General features: G+C 43.8%; 1 protein-coding gene across 13 annotated transcripts in view; it reads left to right on the forward strand.

Moving 5' to 3' along the window:
• Positions 1 to 24,796, forward strand: part of CEP112 (centrosomal protein 112) — a 309,950-nt gene that overhangs the window by 76,879 nt on the left and 208,275 nt on the right. For 10 of the 13 annotated variants that reach the window (XM_040244376.1, XM_040244381.1, XM_040244382.1 and 7 more), the window contains 5 exons: positions 3,528 to 3,694; positions 3,996 to 4,125; positions 6,971 to 7,063; positions 7,921 to 7,980; positions 13,589 to 13,668. In XM_040244376.1, coding sequence (XP_040100310.1) covers positions 3,528 to 3,694; positions 3,996 to 4,125; positions 6,971 to 7,063; positions 7,921 to 7,980; positions 13,589 to 13,668 — 530 coding nt within the window. The remainder of the gene's footprint in view (positions 1 to 3,527; positions 3,695 to 3,995; positions 4,126 to 6,970; positions 7,064 to 7,920; positions 7,981 to 13,588; positions 13,669 to 24,796) is intronic. The other 3 variants (XM_040244377.1, XM_040244380.1, XM_040244388.1) reach the window with 1 other exon arrangement.

Raw genomic sequence — 24,796 nt, forward strand, 5'->3', positions numbered from 1 at the left:
GATGGACAGGGAGGCCTGGCGTGCTGCGATTCATGGGGTCGCAAAGAGTTGGACACGACTGAGCGACTGAACTGAACTGAATCCTTTCTAATTTTTGACTCCTGGAGGGTTTCACACAAAGTTTGTATGTAAAATTCTAACATTTCTTATTCTACCTATCGGTTATATAACTGAAAGCCCGTCAGATATTCTATAATTTCCTAGTACTTAACTTGCTGCAAATAATGTCAGTGTTTCCTCACGAAGTAACACCCTCTCACAGCCTCCCTCTAAATTCCCAGTGTGCCGCTGCTCGTGGAGCGTCCGACTTGGGCCCTGAGACTCATGGCTCCTGCTGCCTGGCATTCCCTGCGTGCGGTGCTCTACTCAGGCGCTCTGGTTGCTTCTCCGGGAGTCTGCTTGGAGCTGCCCCGCCCCTTCTGTCTCCACAGCTACGGCTCAGGCCATTGTTGCCTCATTCCGGGTCCTCCCTGCGGCCTGCTGGTCGCTCCCCCAGTTCTCCTCTTGGGCCGTGTCCCACACGTGCAGGCTGTCTTGCTTCCCCACGCCCGAGACCTTGAGTTGCTAACCTAATGCCCACTGTAACTTCTGTCTACAAGCCATGTCCATTCACAAACTCCAGCCTCGTGTTCCGAGCGCCCCCTCTGAGGCCACAGTGTGGGAGGCTATTCTTTGTGCCTAAGGTAGTCTGTCTGTTCCTCTCTGATTCTGTAGTTAAAAAGCCTGGAGTCCCCCTGCCTCCCTGTTTGTTACAGCCTGAAAACTATGGCTCGACATTCTCATCTTTTTATCTGTGTAACTTTTGGCCCCATTTTGAGGTTTCCACTATTTTGTGTCCCCTCAGGTCTTTGTATTCATTAAAAAAAAAGATTATTTTGGCCAAATGTTGTTAAGGTATTTCATATATGTCTGTAGGGTTTCCCCCTTCGTAAGCTTTAACTTTCTTTTTGTTTATTGATACTTTATGTTTGCTTTATTTTGTCTAATTGATAAGAAAATGCTTTTAAAAATAAATATAGTAAATACAAATAGTCAAGTGAATAAGTGTGATCGTACATTTTGCTTCTTGAATCAGAGAGTTTGTACCAGCATATGTAGAGGTATCTGTTCAGTAAATGCAGATCTTAATACAGAAGCCACGTTTCCGTTCATGTGACACGTGGCTGTACAGCAGGGCCGTCTTTAATAGCACCCTTGCACCAGAAACCAAGCAGGCTTCACCAGCCAGGTGTTGCGCAGGCGCTCGGCGTGGGGGCTTCGCGTCAAGGCCATGCTGCCTTCGTGTCAGCGTTACGGGGTTAGGCGTAGTATCTCCCTGCCCTAAAAATCCCGTCTCCACCTACGCACCTTGCCCCTCGCCCAGCCCCGGCAGTTGTCTCCAGAAAATCGTGTCAGTGGAGCTGTACGGCATGTAGACCTTCCCACTGGGTTTCTTCTGCTTATTAATGCGCACGTAGGTCTCCTCTGCGCCTCTTCATGGTCTGAGAGCTTATTTCCTCCATCCTCTACACGCACTGCAGTTTATCCATTCACCTCCCGAAGGGCGTCTTCATTGCTTTTTGCCAGTTGTGAGTACAAAGCTACTGTAAACATCTGTGTGCAGGTTTTCACATGGACACAAAATTTTAACTCATTTGGGCAAATACCAAGCAGCATGATTCCTGGATTGGATGAAAAGAGTGTGTTTTCTAAGAACCTGCCAAACTGCCTTCCAGGCTGGATGTGCTACTTTGCATTCCTGCCGGTAGTTAGTGAGAGTTCCTGCTGCTCCAAACCCTCATCCGCATTTGTTATCGTTGTTCTGATGGGTGCAGTCTCATTGCTGTTTTAATCTGCATTTCCATGATATATGGTGACATGTGATATGACATCCTCTCCTACGCTTATCCATCAGCTGTTTATCTTCTCTGGTAGGGTGTCTAAGTCTTTATCCCATTTTTAAATTAGGTTTTTATTTTATTATTGTTGAGTTATAAGAGTTCTTTGTATATTTTGGATAACAGTCCTTCATCAGATGTGTCTTTTGCAAGTATTGTTTCCCCATCTGTGGCTTATGTTCTGATTCTCTTAATACATACTGTCTTTTGTAGAATAGAAAATTTTAATCTTAATAAAGTCCAGTTTGTCAATTATTTCTTTAATGCATTGTGCCATGGATATTGTATCTAAGAAGTCTTGCCAAACTTAAGATAATTTAGGTTTTCCCTGTGTGATTTCCTAGGATTTTTGTGGGTTTGCATTTTGCATCCAGGTCTGTGATCTCCTTTGAGTTAGTCTGTAAGATATGTGTCTCTGGATTCCTTTTTTTCGCATTGCTTGTCCAGTTGTTCCAGTGCCATTTGTTGAAGCCACTGTCTTTGCTCCATTGCACTGCTTTTGTTCCTCTGTCAGAAATCAGCCTGTGTTTATGGGGGGCTCTTTCTGGCCTCTCTGTTCTGTTCCATTGATCTGGTTGTCTTTTCCTTTGACAGGCCACAGTGCTTGATTACTGTGTCTTATAGTAAGTCTTGGAAGTAGGCAGGGTCAGTCTTCCAACTTTGTTCTTCTCTTTCAATTTTGCATTGGATATTTTGTGCCTTTTGTCTCTCCATGTAAACTTTAAGAGCAGTTTATTCATATCCATAAAATAATTTTCTGGGATTTTAATTGATGTTGCATTAATCTATACATCAAGTTGAGAATAACCAACATTGTATTACTGAGTCTTCCTACGAACATGGGCTATCTCTCCATTTATTTAGTTCTTTGATTTTTCTCATTCTTTCATCAGAGGTTTGTAATTTACCACATGTCGCTCTTGTACATATTTTATCAGACTTTTTTGGGAGGGTGCTAATGACTGAGTGACTTCCCTTTCACTTTTCACTTTCATGCATTGGAGAAGGAAATGGCAACCCACTCCAGCATTCTTGCCTGGGGAATCCCAGGGACGGGGGAGCCTGGCAGGCTGCCGTCTGTGGGGTCACAGGGTCGGACACGACTGGGGCGACTCCGCAGCAGCAGTGAAAGTAGTGAGTTTCCTGGGTCACACTCGTGGTAAAGAACCCTCTTGCCAGTGCAGTAGACGTAAGAGATGTGGGTTGAATCCCTGAGTCAGAAGGACCCCTGGAGAAGGAAATGGGAACCCACTCCAGTAATCTTGCCTGGGGAATCCCATGGACAGAGGAGCCTGGCGGGCTGTGGTCCATAGCATTGCAAATAATTGGATATGAGTGAAGCAACTTAGCATGTGTGCACTTAAGCTTACATCCCCGGATCAGAATGGTGCTGTTTCAGTGAACGAATTTCCTCTCATTGAACGAATAAGAGGCTGAAAGTGTGCAAGCACGTAGAAAGCGCTCCTTTTTTTTTTTTTTTAAATAATAGACAGTTAATTTAGAGGTTGGTTTGGTTTTTATTAGTATGGTTTATGGTACCTTTTTTTTTGTATTCTTATCTCTAATCTCTTGCATTTTTTTTCGGGTTACTTAATGATGCAGAATTGTTATAAAGTCAGAGGCTTTCTTAACAATGAACTATTCTTTTAGAACCAGATGATCAAAGAACTGGAGTCCCGTGTCCAGCAGCTGACTGGAGAAGCGGAGAATAGTAATTTACAGAAACAGAAATTAATGCAAGAAAAACTGGAACTGGAGAGATGTTACCAGATGACATGTAATGAATTACAAGACGTCAAGGCAAGGTATTGTCTGAGGTCAGACAGCTCTCAGGTGTGGCTATAAAAACTGACAGTAACTCTGTAAGTTATCCGGTAAAATTAAAAACTTGTGCATTTAACCTTGGGAGGTTTCCAGTCTAAATGCTGCTGTTTGTTAAATTTTTTAAGTACCATTAAACATAAGAAGCATACTATTTAAAAACACTCGATAAAAATGTGCTTACTTATTTGATGTGTTGAAAGATAATGCATTTAGATTTGACTGGCTAAAAAATTCCATTTTAGAGGTTGACTATAAATACACTGGAAGGGTATTTTATTCTCTGGTTGCTTTTAGGCGCAACACACTGCATAAAGAGAAAGACCATCTCATCAGTGATTATGAGCAAAACCTGAAACTGTTACAAACCAAGTATGATGCTGATGTCAACCTTCTGAGAAAAGAACACGCGCTCTCTGCCTCTCAGGTACTGTAGGAGCGGGTAGCTACAGCCAGCCAGAGCCATCACTCCCTGCGCTCAGCACAGAACGAGAAGTGCCCTGTGGAAGCTCACTTCTGGCGTGTAAATGAGTCTCCGTTGCTTAATTTGATGATGACTGTCTAATGTAGAGCACAACACAAATCCTTAATACATTAAAATCTGCTGTAAATCAACCCTTTTAATTAAACTAATTACTAGAGTTCAGTTGTTTTAATAACATTTTTGAGTAACTCTGTACATTATTTGGAGAAGGCAATGGCACCCCACTCCAGTGTTCTTGCCTGGAGAATCCCAGGGACGGAGGAGCCTGGTGGGCTGCCGTCTGTGGGGTCGCACAGAGTCGGACACGACTGAAGTGACTTAGCAGCAGCAGCAGTAGCAGTATATTATTATTTGAGTAACTCAAATAACTCTCTACATTGTTATGTTATTAATTAATCAATAGTATTGTTAATAATGTATAGAGTTAATATTTTGAATATAACAATAGTAATTAATGTTGTTATTAATATTTTGGGGTCTTGGTTATGTGTTAGTTTTCTTGCAGTCACACACGTACATGAACCTACACACCCCCTTTTGTATCAGATAATTGAAATTTATGAAGAGAAAATCCCATAGCTGCTGCTAAAGTGGTCAGTTACTTGATATTTCAAGAATTATTAGGTTGGTGCAAACATAGTCATGGCTTCAGACTGATTTTAAATCATTATAACGAGCCTCAAACACATCTTTCTAGATCAAAATAGGAACCAAAAAGTGAGGTGAAGTCGCTCAGTCGTGTCCGACTCTTGCGACCCCATGGACTGCAGCCCCCCAGGCTCCTCCGTCCCTGGGATTCTCCAGGCAAGAATACTGGAGTGGGTTGCCATTTCCTTCTCCAATGCATGAAAGTGAAAAGTGAAAGTGAAGTCGCTCAGTCGTACCCGACTCTTAGCGACCCCATGGACTGTAGCCCCCCCAGGCTCCTCCGTCCACGGGATTCTCCAGGCAAGAGCACTGAAGTGGGGTGCCATTGCCTTCTCCAGGGGATCTTTCCGACCCAGGGATTGAACCCTGGTCTCCCGCGTTGGAGGCAGACGCTTCAACCTCTGCGCCACCAGGGAAGCCCAGGGACCACTACAGTCAATATATTTTTCCCAGTGAGAAATAAGTTTGTTTACTCTTATTAAAATCGATGCTTAAAATCTCTAAAATCAAAGTATAAAAACTTTAAAATCGTGCTTTGGGATTTGATGAACTCTTAGAAAGATTTTGTGCCTCCTGCTGGTTGTGAAAGCATTTTCCTTGCAGAAGGTTGTAAAGATGCTTGAAGAGGTGGTAGTCAGCTGGCGAGAGGCGAGGGGAAGACGGCAGGTGAGGCAAAGCTTCGCAGCCCAGTGCTTTAACTTCTGAAGCAGTGGCTGTGCGATGTGGAGTCAGGCATTGTCTGGAGAACTGGACCCTTCCTGACCAGTGTTGGCTGCAGGCATTGCAGTCTTTGGTGCATCTCATCAATTTGCTGAGCATATTTCTCAGATGTAGTGTTTTGCGGGGATTCAGGAAGCTGTAGTGGATCAAACCGGCCGCAGACCACCGGAGATGACTGCTTTTAGTGCAGGTTTGGCTGTGGGAAGTGCTTTGGGGCTTCTTCTCTGTCCAGCCACTGAGCTGGTCTTCGCCAGTTGTATTAAAATCCACTTTTAATCACACATCACAATCTGATTGAGAAATGGTTCATTGTTGTTGCATAGAATAAGAGAAGACACTTCAGAACAATGACTGTTCTGACTTGTGGTCAGCTCACGGGGGACCCACTTACCGAGCTTTTCCACCTTTACAGTTTGTTTCCCTGGTGCCTCAGACGGTAAAGCGTCTGCCTGCAATGCGGGAGACCCAGGTTCGATTCCTGGCTCGGGAAGTTCCCCTGGAGAAGGAAACGGCAATCCACTCCAGCACTCTTGCCTGGAAAATCCCGTGGACAGAGGAGCCTGATAGGCTGCAGTCCATGGGGTCGCCAAGAGTCGGACATGACTGAGCGACTTCACATTCAGTTTGTTTCAAATGCCAATGACCAAAGCATGATCGATCTTGAATTCTTTGGCAACTGCTCGTGCGGTTGTAAGAGGATCAGCTTCGATGATGGCTCTCCATCGTCGTCGCCAGCGTCCGGTGACCGGCCACTGTGCTCTCTGATCCTCGCGTCTCGTTCCCTGTGTGAGACTTCCTGAGCCGCCGCTTCACTGTACGCCTTTCAGCAGCTCCCGGGCCAGACGCGGCGTTGACGGGGCGAGCTGTCTCTGCTGCTTTATGACTCATTTTGAACTCAAATAAGAAAATCATTCGAATTTGCTTTTTGTCTAACATCTTTTCTGTAGTTTAAAATAAATACAAAATAAACAGCAAGTAATAAGTCATTAGCAAAAAAAAACATAAAATGGAAAATGTGCATTAAAATGGTGTAAATAACACAACCGTCACGTTTATTTAGAGTGTGTTCCAATATCAAATGACAAATTACACCAGTGCAAAAACTCCAGTTACTTTTGTACCAACCTAATAACTATTCCAGTGAATTTGGTTTTTAAATGAACGTTTAAAAAGTTTTCTGTTTACCTGTTCTTTTTATAGCAGTATTATATTTTTATAACTTTAAATACTATGAATTTAATTTATATTTTCACTTCAAGGATTTTTTAACTTAAATTTTTGTAAAATTCATATTTATAGACAAGTTTAATTCTAATTGAGACTTAAGGAAGAAAAAGGGGAAATTTATTCAACTGGAAGTTTGTAGGATGATAGAAAAATCAAAATTTCATTTTTTATTATTTTCCTAAAATCTCTTTAGGCATCTGGTATGATTAAAGAGCTAGAACAGAACGTCTGTCAATTAAAGCAGCAATTACAGGAATCAGAACTTCAGAGAAAGCAGCAGCTCAAAGTGAGTCCTGTGCTTTTAAACAGAACAATGGCTAAAAGTCACCTGTCCTTTTCTGGGTATATATGTATAAGTGAGTGTCAGTTAAAAGGCTCAGAAATGCAGGTAACCATTTCTGATTCTTTCATTGCACTTATCATTTCTCATCTTATTTATTTCAACAAAAGTAAATGCTCATGTGATGAGTTAAGAAGAGCAGTTTTAATTTGGACAACCTACACTTATGAGATTAGTTTGAAGAATAAACCTTATTTAAATACACTGTTATTTTAGAATAATTTCCTCTTTACATCATTGCCTGCCAGTCTTTCTCTTCCTGTTTCTCTTCCACTCCTCTGGCTCAAGCATCTGTCTGGTTTTGGCTGCACCCGTGGATGCAGGACCTCGGTTCCCTGACCAGAGACGGACCCCATGCTACTTGCACGGGAAATGCGGCGTCCCAGCCACCAGCCAGCCAGCGAGCTCCCTCTTTTCCTCCTGTCAGACCCTCTCTCTTTCTCTTTGGGTCAAAAAGTACCAAACCCTGATTTGTGATACAACACCTTATTTTCACATTGATTCATCCGATCATTTGTAAGTGGTCTCCTAATTTTGAGGGTCAGAAAGTGTCTCTCTCGCTGTAACATAAGTGCTTTTGAGAGTAGTAACATCTTCAGTTAATGGACATTTTATGGCCTCCAACAGAAAGCTATTCATGTCTCTGTTTGTGCTTTAGAAAACTGGACAGGTAGGGCTCACTTACTGGCAAAACTCAAATAAGTTTGTCATCAAAGAGATTGACTTGTTTCATTAGATTACTAATTTTATTGACCCTAGAAGAGATTTTAAGTATAATAAAGATAAATATTTATTATTCACAGGATCAAGAAAATAACTTTCAAATGGAGAGAAGTCACTTAAAACGCACCTTTGACAAAAAGGTAATATGTTTTGTGGGAAGCTATAAGCCACTTATATAGCAAACGAGACAAGAGTACATGCTAATTTCTATAAAGCCATGTGTTCTAGACTGTGTATTTCTAGGTTTACTTCAGTTAGCCAGTGATCAAATTTTGCTTCTTTATTTTTCATGTTTATGAACAGCTTCTTCAGTTTGATTCTTAATTACATTGACATTGAAATACCACTTCTATGTTTTATTTAATGAGCGAAGAGTATTATCATGTTCACCTCTCATAATAACCCTTTGAAATTATATGTTGTTTTTACCAGTTTAAAAATATGATATAACTGATGGGAGTTATTTTTTTCTGTTGTATCACATGTGTAATAAAACTCTAAATAAATGATTAACCAAAGAATACAAACCCATGAAAGAATTGTCACTGCAACTGATTAGTAAAAAAAAGTCGATTAGCAGTTATTTCGTGTGGCTCAGAGTAGTGACTGTTTCTGCCGAGGCGTGCTGGGGTCCTAGTTGTCAGTGGTAACTGTATTCATGTCCACCCTGTTCACACCTTCAGTCGTAAAGGACAGAGTTCTACAGGGTCTGTGACTTTCAAACTTCTGTTTTGAATTTGTTGTTTGCTCTATAACTGTAGTTGTGATAGCAGAGATTTTGTTGCTGCTTTGTAATTGTTTACAGTTCCAACATCCACCAAATTCATCCACTTGTAGAATACACACATATTGGAAAATGAGAGAAAGGTTACCCCTCAGCTGATTAGACGGGTTGTGTGGCATGAAATTCTTACAACGCCATGAAGCCACGTCTGATGTGTGTGTGCCGTGCCCTCGGATGTGTGTTCAGCGCCTCCCGGAGAGCGGCCTCTCTGGGTCCTGGGTGGAGGCGGGTGAGGGGACAGGCCGCACAGCTTGCTCTCCAGGGGCCTGGGGTTTCTTGTGACGTGCATGGACCTAAGTATGTGCTCTTTAAAAGTGTAATAAGTTTTCCTATTGCTAAAAAATTTCCCCCCTGCAGTTTTAATACAACTCAATGCAAGATATTGAATATATTTCATGCCTACAAAATGATATCTGAGCAGGAGGGAGAACTGCTGCTTTTCCTGAAATAAGGAAATTTTTTTGTTTGTTTCCATGTTAGAGCTTTGCAGCTTCATAAATATTAATATTTGACTTCCCCAAAGAAGACCATGTATTACCGTAAGCCTCACTGCCCACCGTCTGAGGCATCCACACGTTCAGGCACACCTGTGAGTCCCTTGGGCGGGTAACTGGCTCCATATCCGTCGAGGAGCCCTCCCTGGCCTCCTGCTCTGTTACCCTGCTGGCAGCCCTCCTCCTGGGAGATGGCATCTGCACCCCTGTGGGCCCCGGGGCCCTGGTGCCCAGAGGAGGCCACCCGGTTCACAGCGTCCGGCTGGGGCCTGGGGGACACAGAGCTGGAAGACAGTCTCCTACCACTGTTCTTTCTGGCCATCCGGCCACCAAGTAAACTCGGGTTTCGGACGAGCCCCCTGCCTGGTGGACACAAACAGGAAGCCGTGTAAAAGATGGAGTCCTCCCTGGCAGCCACCTCCCCACCCTAGTCTGCTTCACCTCAGGGAGCAGACCGCAGTCGCGTAGTTAGGCATCTTGGTGACCACACACTTTCCCTGCCTCTGAGCTATCTGGTGGCCTCACTTTTAAGTAACACTAACTAGTTCAGTTCAGTTCAGTCACTCAGTCGTGTCCAACTCTTTGTGACCCCATGAACCGCAGCACGCCAGGCCTCCCTGTCCATCACCAACTCCCGGAGTTCACCCAAACTCATGTCCATCGAGTCGGTGATGCCATCCAGCCATCTCACCCTCTGTTGTACCCTTCTCCTCCTGCCCCCAAACCCTCCCAGCTTCAGGGTCTTTTCCAATGAGTGTGTGTTTAAAATAACGCCTTCTGTAAAGAAAAAGGAGTGTCTTTGTTCCCACAGTGTACGTTCTAACAGTATTTGTATTGAAAGAAAATGTCGCTCAGCATGTTGCTTTTCGTTTGACACTTAATTCCACGATCTGCCCCTTCACATTGGCATGTGTTCTTCTTTCTGTATTAAACCTGTGATCTCAGTCCTCGAAGGTCTGCTGCCTCGAGCCCCCTCAGGGAATACCCACTGTGACTCCCCTGAGGGCTGACACCAGCCTTGCCTCGCTCCGGGCTCTGTACCCCGAGAGCAGAGAGCGGGGCACAGGGCGCTTGTTAGACGGTGCTACGGGTGTGCGCATTCAGTGACGGTCGTGCAAACCCAAGTCCTGAGTGTCTGTTCAGGAGGAGGAAATGCCATCTGAGTGACATTGGTTCTCCTGCCGACAAGGCAGCGTGAGAGAGGCCAGCGTGCTTTGAGGTCAGAGGAGCGTCAGACGCCCCTGGTTTAAGCCCACACGTTGTCTGATGGTCTTTACTGATCTCTGGCGGCTGTTGCCTGCTTCTAAGATCTCTGAACATCAAACAAATAATAGGTAGTAAAACTAAATGTGATTGTGTGATGAAGTGTCCTAATCTGTTAAATCAGGAAGTGGTCAGACGAAATGATTTTACAAGCGAGGAAACACCTGCCTCCCACAAATAACCTACTACCTGTTTTCCAAGCAGGCATCGGAGAGTTAAAAGATGGTGCTGTTTACTGAAAGAAGTTCACGAGACAGATGTTACGCATGTCTGTTCTCAAGTGCCAGAACTGAAGGGTCTGCTCATAACTGTTGAAATGCCCACTCCTAACCTTGACACACTCTCCCTGTGTCACCGTGTCTGATGGAGTTCACAGTTACTAGGAATGGTGTGTAGCATTTATGTAATGCTTTTAATTAGGTTAAGATAACGTAAGATTTACATAGTTTTACATAAATTGTGGAGTGTTTTCCAACAGTTATTGGCTTGCTTTTCTTTAGGAGGTAAAGTGTCTTGAGTGAAGCTTTTCAAACAATGAAATTGCGCAGTGAAATGACTTATAGGAATCATGGCGCGCTTGGTGCCGCGTCTGCCCCAGTGAGAGGCAGAGGTGGTCAGGGTGGTTGTGGCGGGGCAGCCAGGGCCCCCCGTGAACCTGCCGTGGCTCCGCGCGCTGTTCGTGCCTTGATGTCTCTGCCATGTATCTGTTCCCTTTCATGCAGCAGATCTCTTCCTTGTTTATACGAGCGCGCCTCTTTTGATGCCTTAAATTCTTACGGTACAAGGGAGTGAAACCTCCATGGAGTAGATGCGCAGTGAATGCTTCCAGCTCCTTAAGTCGGTGTTTGCAGAACACTGCCGTGTTGGGGAATACATGCCTTATCTTGGCTGGCTGGCTTGTGTTCTCATCGTGCAAATGATTGAAACTCGTCTTGGTGTTCACAGCGTACAGGAGGGAACGGAGCGCAAGCGGGCCGCTCTGAGGCATGCTCCCCGCTGCCAGTGGGGCCCTGGGAGGAGAGGCTGGCAGTCGCGTCGCTGCTGTCGCCCCCACTACCTAGAGCATAGGCAAAGACCGGCAGCATGGCCCCTCGTGCAAACATGTGCAGTGGCCAGCAGACGCACCCAGACCAGCGGGCCCTGTCCTCTCGTGGGGGCCCCGCGTTGTGCGGGGCGCTGGGCCGGGAAAGCAAGCGAGGAGCCGCTTCCCGCGAGGAGCCCCCGGCTCAGAAGCCTGTGCGTTGACTCGGGCTCTGCGCCGCCCGCCCAGGCCGTCCCGCTCCTGCTTCCGAGGGTGCTCTTGGTTTAGAAGCAGGGAGTTGGGTCAAGGTGCTGGGTGGCGCCGCCCGTCGGAGTGGCAGGGGAGGTGGCCGCTGCTTCTCGCGTGTAGACAGCGCGGCGGGCTTCTCCGCGGAGGCCCCGCAGAAGAGGGGTCCCGGACGCGCGGTGCTCGTGGGGGACGCGGTGTCAGGGCAGGAGGAGAGGCGACGGCGGGGCTGGCTTCGCCGCGGTCCGGGCGCCGCGCGCGGAGCGGCTCCTCCCTACGCGCTCCTCTCGGTTCCCAAGCAGCTGGTTCGGTCTGTCTGTCTACCTTCTGTCTGTCTGTCTGCCTACCTACCTATTTTACTAAAACACCGAGGGGAAAATGAAAGAGAATCATACTAGGAAAAAGCCAAAGAATAAGGATTTTTGAGTTAAATAGGCTTCTGTCCAAATGAATAAATAGCCAAATAGAGGTATTTTTGAGGAGTATTGATTCAGTGTCTGAAAAAGTTTGTGATTGTGTGTGTGACTGTGTGATTGTGTGGCTGTGTATGGTTGTGTGTGTGACTATGTGTGTGATTGTGTGGTTCTGTATGATTGTGTATGTGGTTGTGTGTGTGACTGCGTGTGTGATTGTGTGGTTGTGTATGCTTGTATGTGGTTGTGTATGGTGTGACTGTGTGTGTGACCGAGTGTGTGATTGTGTGGTTCTGTATGTGTGTGGTTGTGTGGTGTGTGTGGTTGTGTGTGTGACTGGGTGTGTGGTTGTGTGGTTCTGTATGATTGTGTGTGGTTGTGTGTTTGTGGTTGTGTGTGATTGTGTGGTTCTGTATGATTGTGTGTGGTTGTGTGTGTGGGTGTGTGGTTGTGTGGTTCTGTATGATTGTGTGTGGTTGTGTGTGTGACTGTGTGTGTGATTGTGTGTGGTTGTGTGTGTGGGTGTGTGTTTATCTCACTGCCCGCCTGTCTCTCATGCCCCGACTTGCACATCCAGCCTCCCCTGCGTGGCCGGCAGGAGAATGCCTGGTGTCCGCACTGGCCGAGTGGCCTCCGGCTGGGCTCTGCACCCAGGTGGCCCCGTGAGGACCCTCCAGCCTTAGCAGAGCTCCCTTCCCTATTTCTGGTGCCCGCACTGCGCCCGTGCTGGGGCCCACACTGGGCGTGCACATCTGCGCGTGCTCACAAGGAGCTTCCGGTGCAGAGGTGCTCACGTGGCCGCCGCCTCCTGGCTGCCAACCACCCGTCACAGGCCACCGCACTAGGAGAGCGGTGCTCCTGGGGGGCTTCCCAGACTCAGGGGGAGGCTGTGCACATCGTTCTGGAAGCAGACGGCTAGTTCACCCTAACCTGTGTGTGCTTGGGGAACGTGCATGTCGGTGCTTACTGGCGCAGTCGTGTCCGACTCTTTGTGACCCCACGGACTGTACCCCACCAGGCTTCTCTGTCCAAGGGATTCTCCAGGCAAGAATCCTGCAGTGGGTAGCCATTCCCTTCTCCAGGGGATCCTCCTGACCCAGGGATGGAACCCAGGACTCCTGCCTTGCAGGCAGATGCTTTACCATGAGTCTCCAGGGAAGCCAGATAGAGACATTATTTTTTGTATTCTCCTGTATCTCACTAGATTACTTTCCTTTAGTTAATGTGTGGAATGTTAAAAAAAATTCCGAATTTTCCTTTTTTAATTTTACGTATCAGTTTATTTTACAGGGATTCCACATGCAGGCACATTTAAACAATGATTAACTTTGACCAGAAAGTTATTATCAGAAGAATAGTATTAAAATAATTTTACGGTAAATGATTATGGTTAACCAAGCCTCTATCTTGAAAAATCTAAATCTAATTTTATATTAAAAATGGATTTAAGATTACTGTTTCGTTATGTTTTTCCTTTGAGGAAACTTGATTTGTCTTTTAGTAAATTTTGTGTCTTTGTCATGGCAGATTCACGACTTACAGAATGAGCTTGACAAGGAAAAGGAAGATGCTCAAAAGAAAATCCATAAATTTGAGGAAGCTTTGAAGTGAGTAAAATTGTAATATATTTAATTTTAAAAAATACTCTTATTCTAAACTGTGAGCCAAATTAAGTGACTAAAACCCAAGCATGATTATTTTTATCATAACCTTGCTGTGGTTTAGTTTGAGTCAGTTTTCCATCATGAATCTCTATTTTCAGAATTTTATTACTAGCCAATAAATTTTTTTAAAGGAAAAAAAATCAATTCAGCTGTTTTTAAGTGATAGGAATGTACGAAAGAGAGCTTAGTGGTTTCAGATCCTTTCCTACTCTTAAATGAAAACAGATTAAAAATAATAATAACAACAATAAGATTTAGATCTTAGGACATTTAGAAACTCCTCTGTAGATTTTTTTGGAGGAATTTGGATAATGATATGTTTCGGTTGTTATATTTAAAAATGGACTATTATACAGGCATTGTTTAGCTAAGGCTTTGTTTTATGATACCTAAGCATACACATTAAAATATGTTTACATATATATTTGTCTTTTCCAATCATTTACTAAGTTGATTAGGCCTTCCTTATTACTGGATGATATTGTCCTGTAGTTTTTAGCTGGAAAATATTGATGTATTCAGTAAATGTTGCGTTCTCACCGTGTTTCAGACAGTGAATATAATTCCTTCCTGTGTTGTAGTCCACTTGGGAGGATGTTCAAGCCCTTGGGCAGGTACAGTGCAGAGCTTTGAGTGATAAGGACTTTCTTGGAAGAAAGGTCACGAGGGCACTTGGCCCGAGAATCTGACTTAGGAAGAGAGCTTGCTCGGGCGCAGTGTGTCTAGCTGACTCCCAGGGAATCAGCAAGTTCCATTTTCTGAGCTTTTCCAAATGTCAAGCAGGAATAATTTAGAGAAAGGCCAGAAAGAATGTCTAGGGTCACAGAGAGCAGGTGTGAGGTTCTCCCTGGGGGGTCGCGCAGCCGCCCCCTGCCTGGTAGTGCAGCGAGCTGAGAGCACGCGGGAGTCAGGCGGCCTCAGAGGGGAGCGGCGGCCTGCGCTGCACGCTGTCAGATAACCGTGCTTGGGCGCCGGCTTGAATGGCAGCACAGCGAGGGCGTCTTGCTGGTGGAGGACATGTCCTCCTCGATCCCTCGTTAACTCACTGTTTCCTCTGTGAAATGTTGAGTCACGGCCTCTTTACCTGCTCCAGGTTCCGCAGTCTCCTTTCTGTGTGTTCTACTTCTCTCCCGTGACTTCTTTACACTTTTTCCAGTAGTTTGTTGATGTGCATTTATTTTATATCCATAAAGAAAGAGATAATTCCTTCAAGTAACAGTAGATCAACCAATATTTGTGTAGTACCTAAAATGTCTATATTTTGTAGTATCTTGTGAAAAGAAATGGAAGGTTTGGTAGCTATAGCTCAAGACACAACCCTGTTGTTAACAGCTTTCTACTCTGGCGCGGGCGTTGGAGGTCCACAGCGCTGCTGAGTATCAAGCTGTTGACATAAGTGCCGTAGTGTGTTCTTTCCATCTTCACTGTGAAAAATTCTGAAGCCCCATAGTGTCAGTATCCAACAGAATCTGTTTAAGGTTTCAGAGGTGTTTACCGAAATGTGAAGTTTCACTTGGAGTTAAAGAAAGCTAGTTTAGGTTGTTAACACTGTCCCTTGTGGATCTGTGTCTCCCATTCCCCTTGTAGGAGATGTCTTTACTTCCACTAAACGTCTGTGTGACCTTAATGATCTAGCACCGGGTAGAGCGGGGGTAGTCTGAGCTGAGGTAGGAGAGCAGTTTATTATGGGGTTTGCACGTCAGAGCAAACAGCACAACCTGGCTGTTTCCCTGAAGGAGAATATTCTGGGGGCAACTGCTGCTGCTTTTCAATCCAAGAATAGTGTTAGACCCGGTGGGTCCAGAGACAGTTCCATTTTTCTAGAAGAGAGGTGTATGATACGGAAATTTGTCATGATTATGAACAGTTTCTTCCATAATAAAAATATACACAAAGGTGAAAAATCTGAGTTTTAGAATGTGGTGGCATCCATCCACCCATCCATCCATCCATTCTTTCACTCAATAGGGTTGCTTGCCTCTGTGTGTGTTGAACGTACAGAAGAGGCCGTCAGAGCTGGAGGTGGCATGGGAATCAGTACGCTCCTGGAAACATGATGTGTGCGTTCAGCTCAGTCTTGGATTCAGAGCTCGGGTGACACTTCACCCCCCGTTGGTGTGAAGAGCGACCCTGATTTGGAGTTGGCACCTACTGTGAATACAGCTCCTAAAGCTAATTTAATTTGCCTACTTGTCCATGTTTTCAGAAAATAAAAGTTTAAATTTACTCTCCTACTACTTACAGCTTTTAGTCAACACGTATCCTAAACGGTTTTTTTTTTGCTTTTTATTTCATTTTTGATGCAAAAAATATTTTATAGCCCCTTGTAACTAAAAAGTATCTGAAACTATAACTGTAAATGGTATGAATTGTGTGTGTTCATTTTTCAAAGATAAATAATTAAACCAAATGAGAAACTAAGTAATGAATGAAAAATCACCATAGGCAACAAAATAATTTGGTGTAACTCCTCAAAAGACTAACCAAAGTATGGTTTGTTTGTTTGTTTGTTTGTTTTTGGAGGAGTTAACAGCTATGAACAACACGTGTAGATATTTGTACGTTTACCAAATTTGATTTCTAAGTTTTGGCTGCTGTAGAAAAAATAGAGCATTGTTCTGAGATCGTGTATAAATTGACTATTCTAAAGCAAGCTGTGAAACCTTCCGAAGCCATCTTCTTGATTGATACCTCTTTCAAAGTCCTCTGTGGCAGTAAAATGCAGAACTGCTTCAAAACAGATTTATTCTGATCCATTTTAACTTTTTTTGTGTTGTCAGTTGTAACCATAACTATTTCTACTCTGACACTAATATATCTAAACTTTCAGATTTTTAGTACTGAAAGTGAGTAGTGGTGACTTCACCAGAATATGCTACGTAGGTCTCCAGGTGCTCTGGTTGTGAATGGCCCTACAGGAATCAAGCCCTTATTCAACTAAACCGTTGTTTCCGTCCCTCAGTACATCGTGCAGGGTACTGCCTGTTGGTGCCAACAGGGCACTGGGGGCTTTCACAGAGACCCCGGGGGGATTGTCGGTGCGGTTTTCCTGCTTAGCTTAACATGAGATATTCCTGACCTTCTTTTATTTACAATAGTGTGAAATAGGTATTTTGCCTTCTACTGAGCAATGCATTGTTGGGATTCCTGCATTGTTTGTAAAAGTAGAAATTTTGCAACAAGGAGGAAATGCGGTGTTTGTGTCCCTATTTCATGAGTTAGGGGAGAATTATAGGCAACCCAGAAGCAGTCTGCCTGACCCTCTGAGTCCACGACGTCCTTGCAGAGCTCGGCCGCCCGAGGGCCCCTGCCTCATCTCGATGCTCAGCTGGCTTCCCTTTGCTGCTTCCCGTCGACTAGATGTTCAAAGTGTGCCATACTCCTCTTTGAGGGATTTTTTTCTCTGTTCATGTATGCAGAATGCAAATCAGTGTTTTCTTCCAGAGGCTGACCCAATAGAATGTCTGTAAAGCTACTCGGCTCTTCCTTTTGGAGAAAATCTGTCTTAGGGATTTAAATACAAAGTCTTATTTTCATCCTGGGGTTTCTATCTAGAATTTCTTTTTTTTTTTAGAATGTTACTGATATTTTGTAGGGCTGATTCCACTTACATAATGGTCAACGCAGGAAAATAAATGAGTGATTTTTTTTTTTAGAGGTTACTTCAGCAAGTGAATATTTCCTGTGTTTATAATACAGAGATACAGTGAACCTATTATAAGAAACAGCAAATAAAATATCTGTATTTCTAAAACAGACTGAAATGACTTACAGTATAAGTAGAAATTAACATAATTGAAATTAAAGTGTAATGTAAGCATGTAAAGTACAATGGAGATGAAATGAAAGGAACTTGTTTCTGTTTGAAATTCCAAATTCACCTTGACCGGAGCTGTTTCAGGTGGTTTGGGGAGGCACGTGAGCTTCCTGTAAGAGCGTGGGCTCTGGCTCCAGTTCTCGTGGGTCCAGGTTCCAGCTCAGGTTACCAGCCTGTGACGCTGGGCCTGGGGCTCCATCTGTCTGATCAGTCTTTACCTCCGTCACATGACCCTTCCTCCTAAGGTTGTCAGGAGGCTTGGAACAGTTACTGCAGGGCACCTCCAGCAGTGTCTGCTGTGTGTGCCAGCTCTTACCGCTTTCTCTCTCTTTATCTTATGGAGGGACAGACAAGTTCGTCAGAAGAGCTGATCTTACCCTGGCACGTTATTTTAAACAGCTTTCAGTTCAGTTCACTTCAGTTACTCAGTCCCGTCTGACTCTTTGCGACCCCATGAATTGCAGCATGCCAGGCCTCCTGTCCATCGCCAACTCCCGGAGTTCACTCTGACTCATGTCCATCGAGTTGGCGATGCCATCCAGCCATCTCATCCTCTGTCCCCCCCTTCTCCCCCTGCCCCCAATGCCTCCCAGCATCAGGGTCTTTCCCAATGAGTCAGCTCTCTGCATCAGGTGGCCAAAGTATTGGAGTTTCAGCTTCAGCATCAGTCCTTCCAATGAACACCCCGGACTGATCTCCTTTAGGACGGACTGGTTGGATCTCCTTGCAGTCCAAGGGACTCTCAAGAGTCTTCTCCAACACCACAGTTCAAAAGCATCAATTCTTCAGCACTCAGCTTTCTTCACAGTCCAACTCTCACATCCATACATGACCACTGGAAAAACCATAGCCTTGACTAGACGGACCTTTGTTGGCAAAGTAATATCTCTGTTTTTTAATAGCTATCTAGGTTGGTCATAACTCTCCTTCCAAGGAGTAAGCATCTTTTAATTTCATGGCTGCAGTCACCATCTGCAGTGATTTTGGAGCCCCCAAAAATAAAGTCTGACACTGTTTCCATTGTTTCCCCGTCTATTTGCCATGAAGTGATGGGACCAGATGCCATGATCTTTGTTTTCTGAATGTTAAGCTTTAAGCCAACCATTTCACTCTCCTCTTTCACTTTCATCAAGAGGCTTTTTAGTTCCTCTTCACTTTCTGCCATAAGGGTGGTGTCATCTGCATATCTGAGGGTTATTGAGATTTCTCCTGGCAATCTTGATTCCAGCTTGTGCTTCTTCCAGCCCAACATTTCTCCTGATGTACTCTGCATAGAAGTTAAATAAGCAGGGTGACAGTATACAGCCTTGACGTACTCCTTTTCCTATTTGGAACCAGTCTGTTGTTCCATGTCCAGTTCTAAGTGTTGGTTTCTGACCTGCATATAGGTTTCTTAAGAGGCAGGTCAGGTGGTCTGGTATTCACATCTCTCTCAGAATTTTCCACAGTTTATTGTGATCCACGCAGTCAAAGGCTTTGGCATAGTCAATAAAGCAGAAATAGATGTTTTCCTGGAACTCTCTTGCTTTTTCAATGATCCAGCAGATGTTGGCAATTTGATCTCTGGTTCCTCTGCCTTTTCTAAAACCAGCTTGAACATCTGGAAGTTCACGGTTCACGTATTGCTGAAGCCTGTCTTGGAGAATTTTGAGCATTACTTTACTAGCATGTGAGATGAGTGCAATTGTGTGGTAGTTTGAGCATTCTTTGGCATTGCCTTTCTTTGAGATTGGAATGAAAACGGACCTTTTCCAGTCCTGTGGCCACTGCTGAGTTTTCCAAATTTGCTGGCATATTGAGTGCAACACTTTCACAGCATCATCTTTCAGGATTTGAAGTAGCTTAACTGGAATTCCATCACCTCCACTAGCTTTGTTCATAGTGATGCTTTCTAAGGCCCACTTGACTTCACATTTCAGGATGTCTGGCTCTAGGTGAGTGATCACACCGTCATGATTATCCGGGTCGTGAAGATCCTTTTTGTACAGTTCTTCTGAGTATTGTTGCCACCTCTTCTTAGTATCTTCTGCTTCTGTTAGGTCCAGACCATTTCTGTCCTTCATCGAGCCCATCTTTGCATGAAATGTTCCCTTGGTATCTCTAATTTTCTTGAAGAGATCTCTACTCTTTCCCATTCTGTTCTTTTCCTCTATTTCTTTGCATTGATTGTTGAGGAAGGCTTTTTTATCTCTCCTTGCTATTCTTTGGAACTCTGCATTCAGATGCTCACATCTCTCCTTTTGTCCTTTGCTTTTCACTTCTCTTCTTTTCAGCTATTTGTAAGCCCTCCCCAGACAGCCATTTTGCTTTTTTGCATTTCTTTTCCATGGGGATGGTCTTGATCCCTGTCTCCTGTACAATGTCACGAACCTCCGTCCATAGTTCATCAGGCACTCTGTCTATCAGATATAGTCCCTTAAATGTATTTCTCACTTCCACTGTATAATATGCTACTGTATAATATGCCCAATATGCTACTGGAGATCAGTGGAGAAATAACTCCAGAAAGAATGAAGGGATGGAGCGAAAGCAAAAACAATACCCAGTTGTGGATGTGGCTGTTGATAGAAGCAAGGTCCAATGCTGTAAAGAGCAATGTTGCATAGGAACCTGGAATGTTAGGTCCCATGAATTAAGGCAAATTGGAAGTAGTCAAACAAGAGATGGCAAGAGTGAACGTCAACATTCTAGGAATCAGCGAACTAAAATGGACTGGAATGGGTGAATTTAACTCAGATGACCATTATATCTACTACTGAGGGCAGGAATCCCTCAGAAGAAATGGAGTAGCCATCATGGTCAACAAAAGAGTCCGAAATGCAGTACTTGGATGCAGTCTCAAAAACGACAGAATGATCTGTTCGTTTTCAAGGCAAACCATTCAATATCACGGTAATCCAAGTCTATGCCCCAACCAGTAATGCTGCAGAAGCTGAAGTTGAATGGTTCTATGAAGATCTACAAGACCTTTTAGAACTAACACCCAAAAAAGATGTCCTTTTCATTATAGGGGACTGGAATGCAAAAGTAGGAAGTCAACAAACACCTGGAGTAACAGGCAAATTTGGCATTGCAGTACGGAATGAAGCAGGGCAAAGGCTAATAGAGTTTTGCCAAGAGAACGCACTGGTCATAGCAAACACCCTCTTCTAACAACACAAGAGAAGACTCTACACATGGACATCACGAGATGGTCAACACCAAAATCAGATTGATTATATTCTTTGCAGCCGATAGAGTCAGCAAAAACAAGACGGGGAGCTGACTGTGGCTCAGATCATGAATTCCTTATTGCCAAATTTAGACTTAAACTGAGGAAAGTAGGGAAAACCAGTAGACCATTCAGGTATGACCAAAATCAAATGTACAGCCTAGTGACTTGTATTTGTGCAGATTATACCCTGTCATAAGCTATTGTAAGATAAAGGCTGTAATTTCCTGCCCTGCAGCTGTGTCCTCGCTGCTTACCCGCTTTGCACATAGTTGTATCTGTTAATCCCGTAGCCCCGGTTTTCCCCTTCCCTCCTCTCTCCTTGTCTAACGACAAGTGTGTTTTCTGTATCTGCACGTCTGTTTCTGTTTTGCACGTATGTTCATCTGTGTTATTTTTTAGAGTCCACACATAAGTGAGGTCGCACAGTGTTTGTCTTTCTCCGCCTGACTTCACTAAGCATAGTGTTCTCCGGGGCCTGCCTCGTCGCTGTGCGCGGCAGGGTAGCGATCCTTTCCGCGGCCGAGTGGTGCGCCGTCGCGCGTCCCCCTTCTGCGGTCACCCGCTGGTGGGCACTTGCGCGGTTCCCGGGTCCTGGGTGTTGTAAGGCGCGCGGCTGTGCACGCTGGGGGCCACGCGTGTTCGCTTCTTCCTGTCTACCCAGGAGCGAACTGCTGGAGCCGGTCGTTCTGTTTTATTCTCGTCTGTGGAAGCGCGTTGCGCAGTGGGCCCGTGACCGTCTCTCCGTCGCTGCTGGTGGCGGTGTCCGCGCGAGCGCTCTCCGCGTGTGGGCTGTCGCAGCCGTGCTGAGAGGAGCACGCTCATTCCCAGTTCCTACCCTCCGTCCAGGGTCAGGTTGTGCCGAGTAAGACGCAGCTCGCGGGAGGGGCCTTGGACTGCACGGCGGCGTCAGAGCCGGCTGCAGCTGGCGGGTTTCGGGTCGGTTTGGCACCGGACGGGAGCTGTTGGAGGACTTTGCTCCCTTTTACTTCACCCTGGTGGAGGTTTGAACCTCTGATTCTGAAAACACAGTATATCACCTCTGTGTGAGGCTCTGAGACACACGGGATCTGATTCATGGACCTGCTAGCTGGTGACCGGGAGACTAAAATTGAGCAGGTATGACAGCAAGGAAAGAGTGTGGAAGCGTCTCGAGGGCTGATTTTACCATGGTCTTGATTTTCACAAGAATTCCTCCCTCCTGTAAGGGTTTCTGTGATTGATAATTGGCCTTTATAGAAAATGCATAATTTCGTTTTCATGTACCATTACCCACAAGGACAGTTTCACTTGCACACAGAACTGTTAGAAAGAATTCCTGATGTTTTCTAAAATGGCTCACAGTGTTCTTGAATTATATTTTAATTTGACCTGTTTTGAAGCCAACTCTCAATGCTAGTGATATTCAGCAAGTGTTCACCATCTGGTTTATTGAAAGTTATTCTTATACAAAAATGAACAGCACCTGTTCTTTTGCCTGCTTTATCTATGGGTTTGTTTTTTATTAAATAGTTTTGGGGTGTTATTTTTCCAACAAACTGACACACGGCTTTATAAAAACAGTGTTTACTTTCTCAGGATACATAGATTCTTAATCTCTCCCTGCAGTGGAAGGTAGACTACCTCTAGAGTTATATTTTTAGAGAAGTTATATTTTTAAACAAGGATGGAAAAGCTTTCCTATTTAAAAGGTTCTTTTAAATCTCCTTCGTTTATCTCTGGTTGTGTGTTTGTTGTCATAAATCAACATTTATAGCATTAGTAGGAATAGTGATTAATCTTCAAATAAGAATGCCTTAGAGTAGAGATGGTAAAACTGCAGAGTTATAATGACAGTGTTTTTGTATTTTTATTTGCTGGAGACTAATCTTAAAGAAGATTTAAATGGGATGCTAAACAACTTTGTGATTATTCAGAGACGTGGACTACATGCTGATGACGTTTGTTTTTCATTTGAACAAGGCTTACTGCAAAAATCTGGATAAAGATACATTCAAAGCAGGTAGTTTTGCAGTTTGCCCCAGAGGCTGGAAGTTTGAAGTTTGGTAGAAAGGGAGAGCTTGGTAAAATCCAGTCTTGTGTAGGGATTTTAAAGTACCACTGAATAGTATAATTCCAATTTTATTTTTATATGTCGATGAAGTGAGAAGCTGTGGCTTAGTCATTTTGTTTGTAAGTTTGTTTGTTTGTTTGTTTTAAAAAACCTCTGAGGATTAATAGTGATATATACTTTAAAATAGAAAAAAAAAAAAAAAAGAATCCAGGAGCTTCTAGGAAGAAGCTAAAGGAAGCCTGCGAACTTGGATACTCAGTCTGAAGATTTCTATGCCTTTTAAGTGTATGAAACATCTTTACAGGGTCACCTTGATAAAACGTTTTATTCTGTGTAGAAAACAAGATTTTTACTTTTTAAGTTTTCTTGGAGGAGTAACTAAAAATAGGTTCCACTGCAATGTCAAAATAGGCTGTATGGTGTTGGTTTTAACCAAGAATATATAAATTTAAAGACTGAGTAAGTCTGTAAATTTTCAGGTTTTTCTTTTATTTTATGGTACTTATTAAAGAAGATGTGTTGGTTTAAACCAAGGCTTGGTAGTTTAGTCACCAGATCGTGCCCCACTCTCTGTGCCCATCGACTGCAGCTACCAGGCTCCTCTGCTCATAGGATTTTCCAGGCAAGAGTTCGGGGTCACCGTTTCCTTCTCCAGGGGATCTTCCTGACCCAGGGACTGAACCTGGGTCTTCTGCGCTGCAGGCAGTGTCTTCACTGACTGAGCTACCAGGGGAGCCCTTAATGAAGAATATATAAAGACTGGTTAAGTTTGTAAATATTCAGGTTTTTTTCTTTTATTATTATTACTAAAATTAAGAACAGATACAGTTTACAGTACATTTTCAATTAAAATATATCAGATTTTCATATTTACCTATAATGTTACCACTAAAAACCTAGATATTATATAGAGTTGGAGAGCAGGAAGATATTATTCGAAATGTATGAAATCATTTTAGATTTTATATAGCTAAAATTAAATTATGTCAAAGCTGGATTAAATATAACCAGAAATTGGTAAATTATTTTATAGTTGAGTTATTTAAGAAGTTTATGACATGTCACTGCCACTTAAGTTCTAGGCTAATCTAAAAAAGAAATGCTTTTTTTTCTACCATCGTTAACAGAAGACTTCTGTTCAAGTGAACCCACCCTAGGTCCTTGGAGGGTGAACTCTGGTTGCCAACATTGTGCAATGAGAAAGCTTTTCAAAGTATCTGTTCTTTAGCTTTATTTTTATCACAAACTAGTACATGCTTGCTGTAGAGAATTGTAAAATTACAGAAGAGCACAGATAAAAAAATCAAAATCGCTTATGGTCACATTAAATAGAACTATCTACTGTTTGTCATTTTATTATCTTATTGAAGTTAATTCATTTGCATGAGTATTAGTTTCAGCTGTTGCACGTAATATTTGATATTTTTATACGTTACAACATTCAAAAAATGAAGATCATGGCATCCGGTTCCATCATTTTATGGCAAATACATGGGGAAACAATGGAAACAGTGACAGATTTTATTTTCTTGGGCTCCAAAATCACTGCAAATGGTGACTGCAGCCACAAAATTAAATGACGGTTGCTCCTTGAAGGAAAAGCTGTGACAAACCTAGGTAGCATATTAAAAAGCAGAGACATCAATTTGCCAATGAAGGTCTGTCTAGTCAAAGCTATGGTTTTTCCAGTGGTCATGTATGCATGTGAGAGTTGGACTATAAAGAAATCTAAGCACCAAAGAATTGATGCTTTTGAACTGTGGTGTGGAGAAGACTCTTGAGAGTCCCTTGGACTGCAAGGAGATCCAACCAGTCCATCCTAAAGGATGTTCATTGGAAGGACTGATGCTGAAGCTGAAGCTCCAATACTTTGGCCACCTGATGTGAAGAGCTGACTCATTGGAAAAGACTCTGATGCTGGGAGGGATTGGGGGCAGGAGGAGAAGGGGACGACCAAGGATGAGATGGTTGGATGGCATCACTGACTTGA

Source organism: Oryx dammah, unplaced genomic scaffold (assembly GCF_014754425.2).
Source record: "Oryx dammah isolate SB20612 unplaced genomic scaffold, SCBI_Odam_1.1 HiC_scaffold_8, whole genome shotgun sequence".
In the NCBI taxonomy this organism is placed as follows: Eukaryota; Metazoa; Chordata; class Mammalia; order Artiodactyla; family Bovidae; genus Oryx; species Oryx dammah.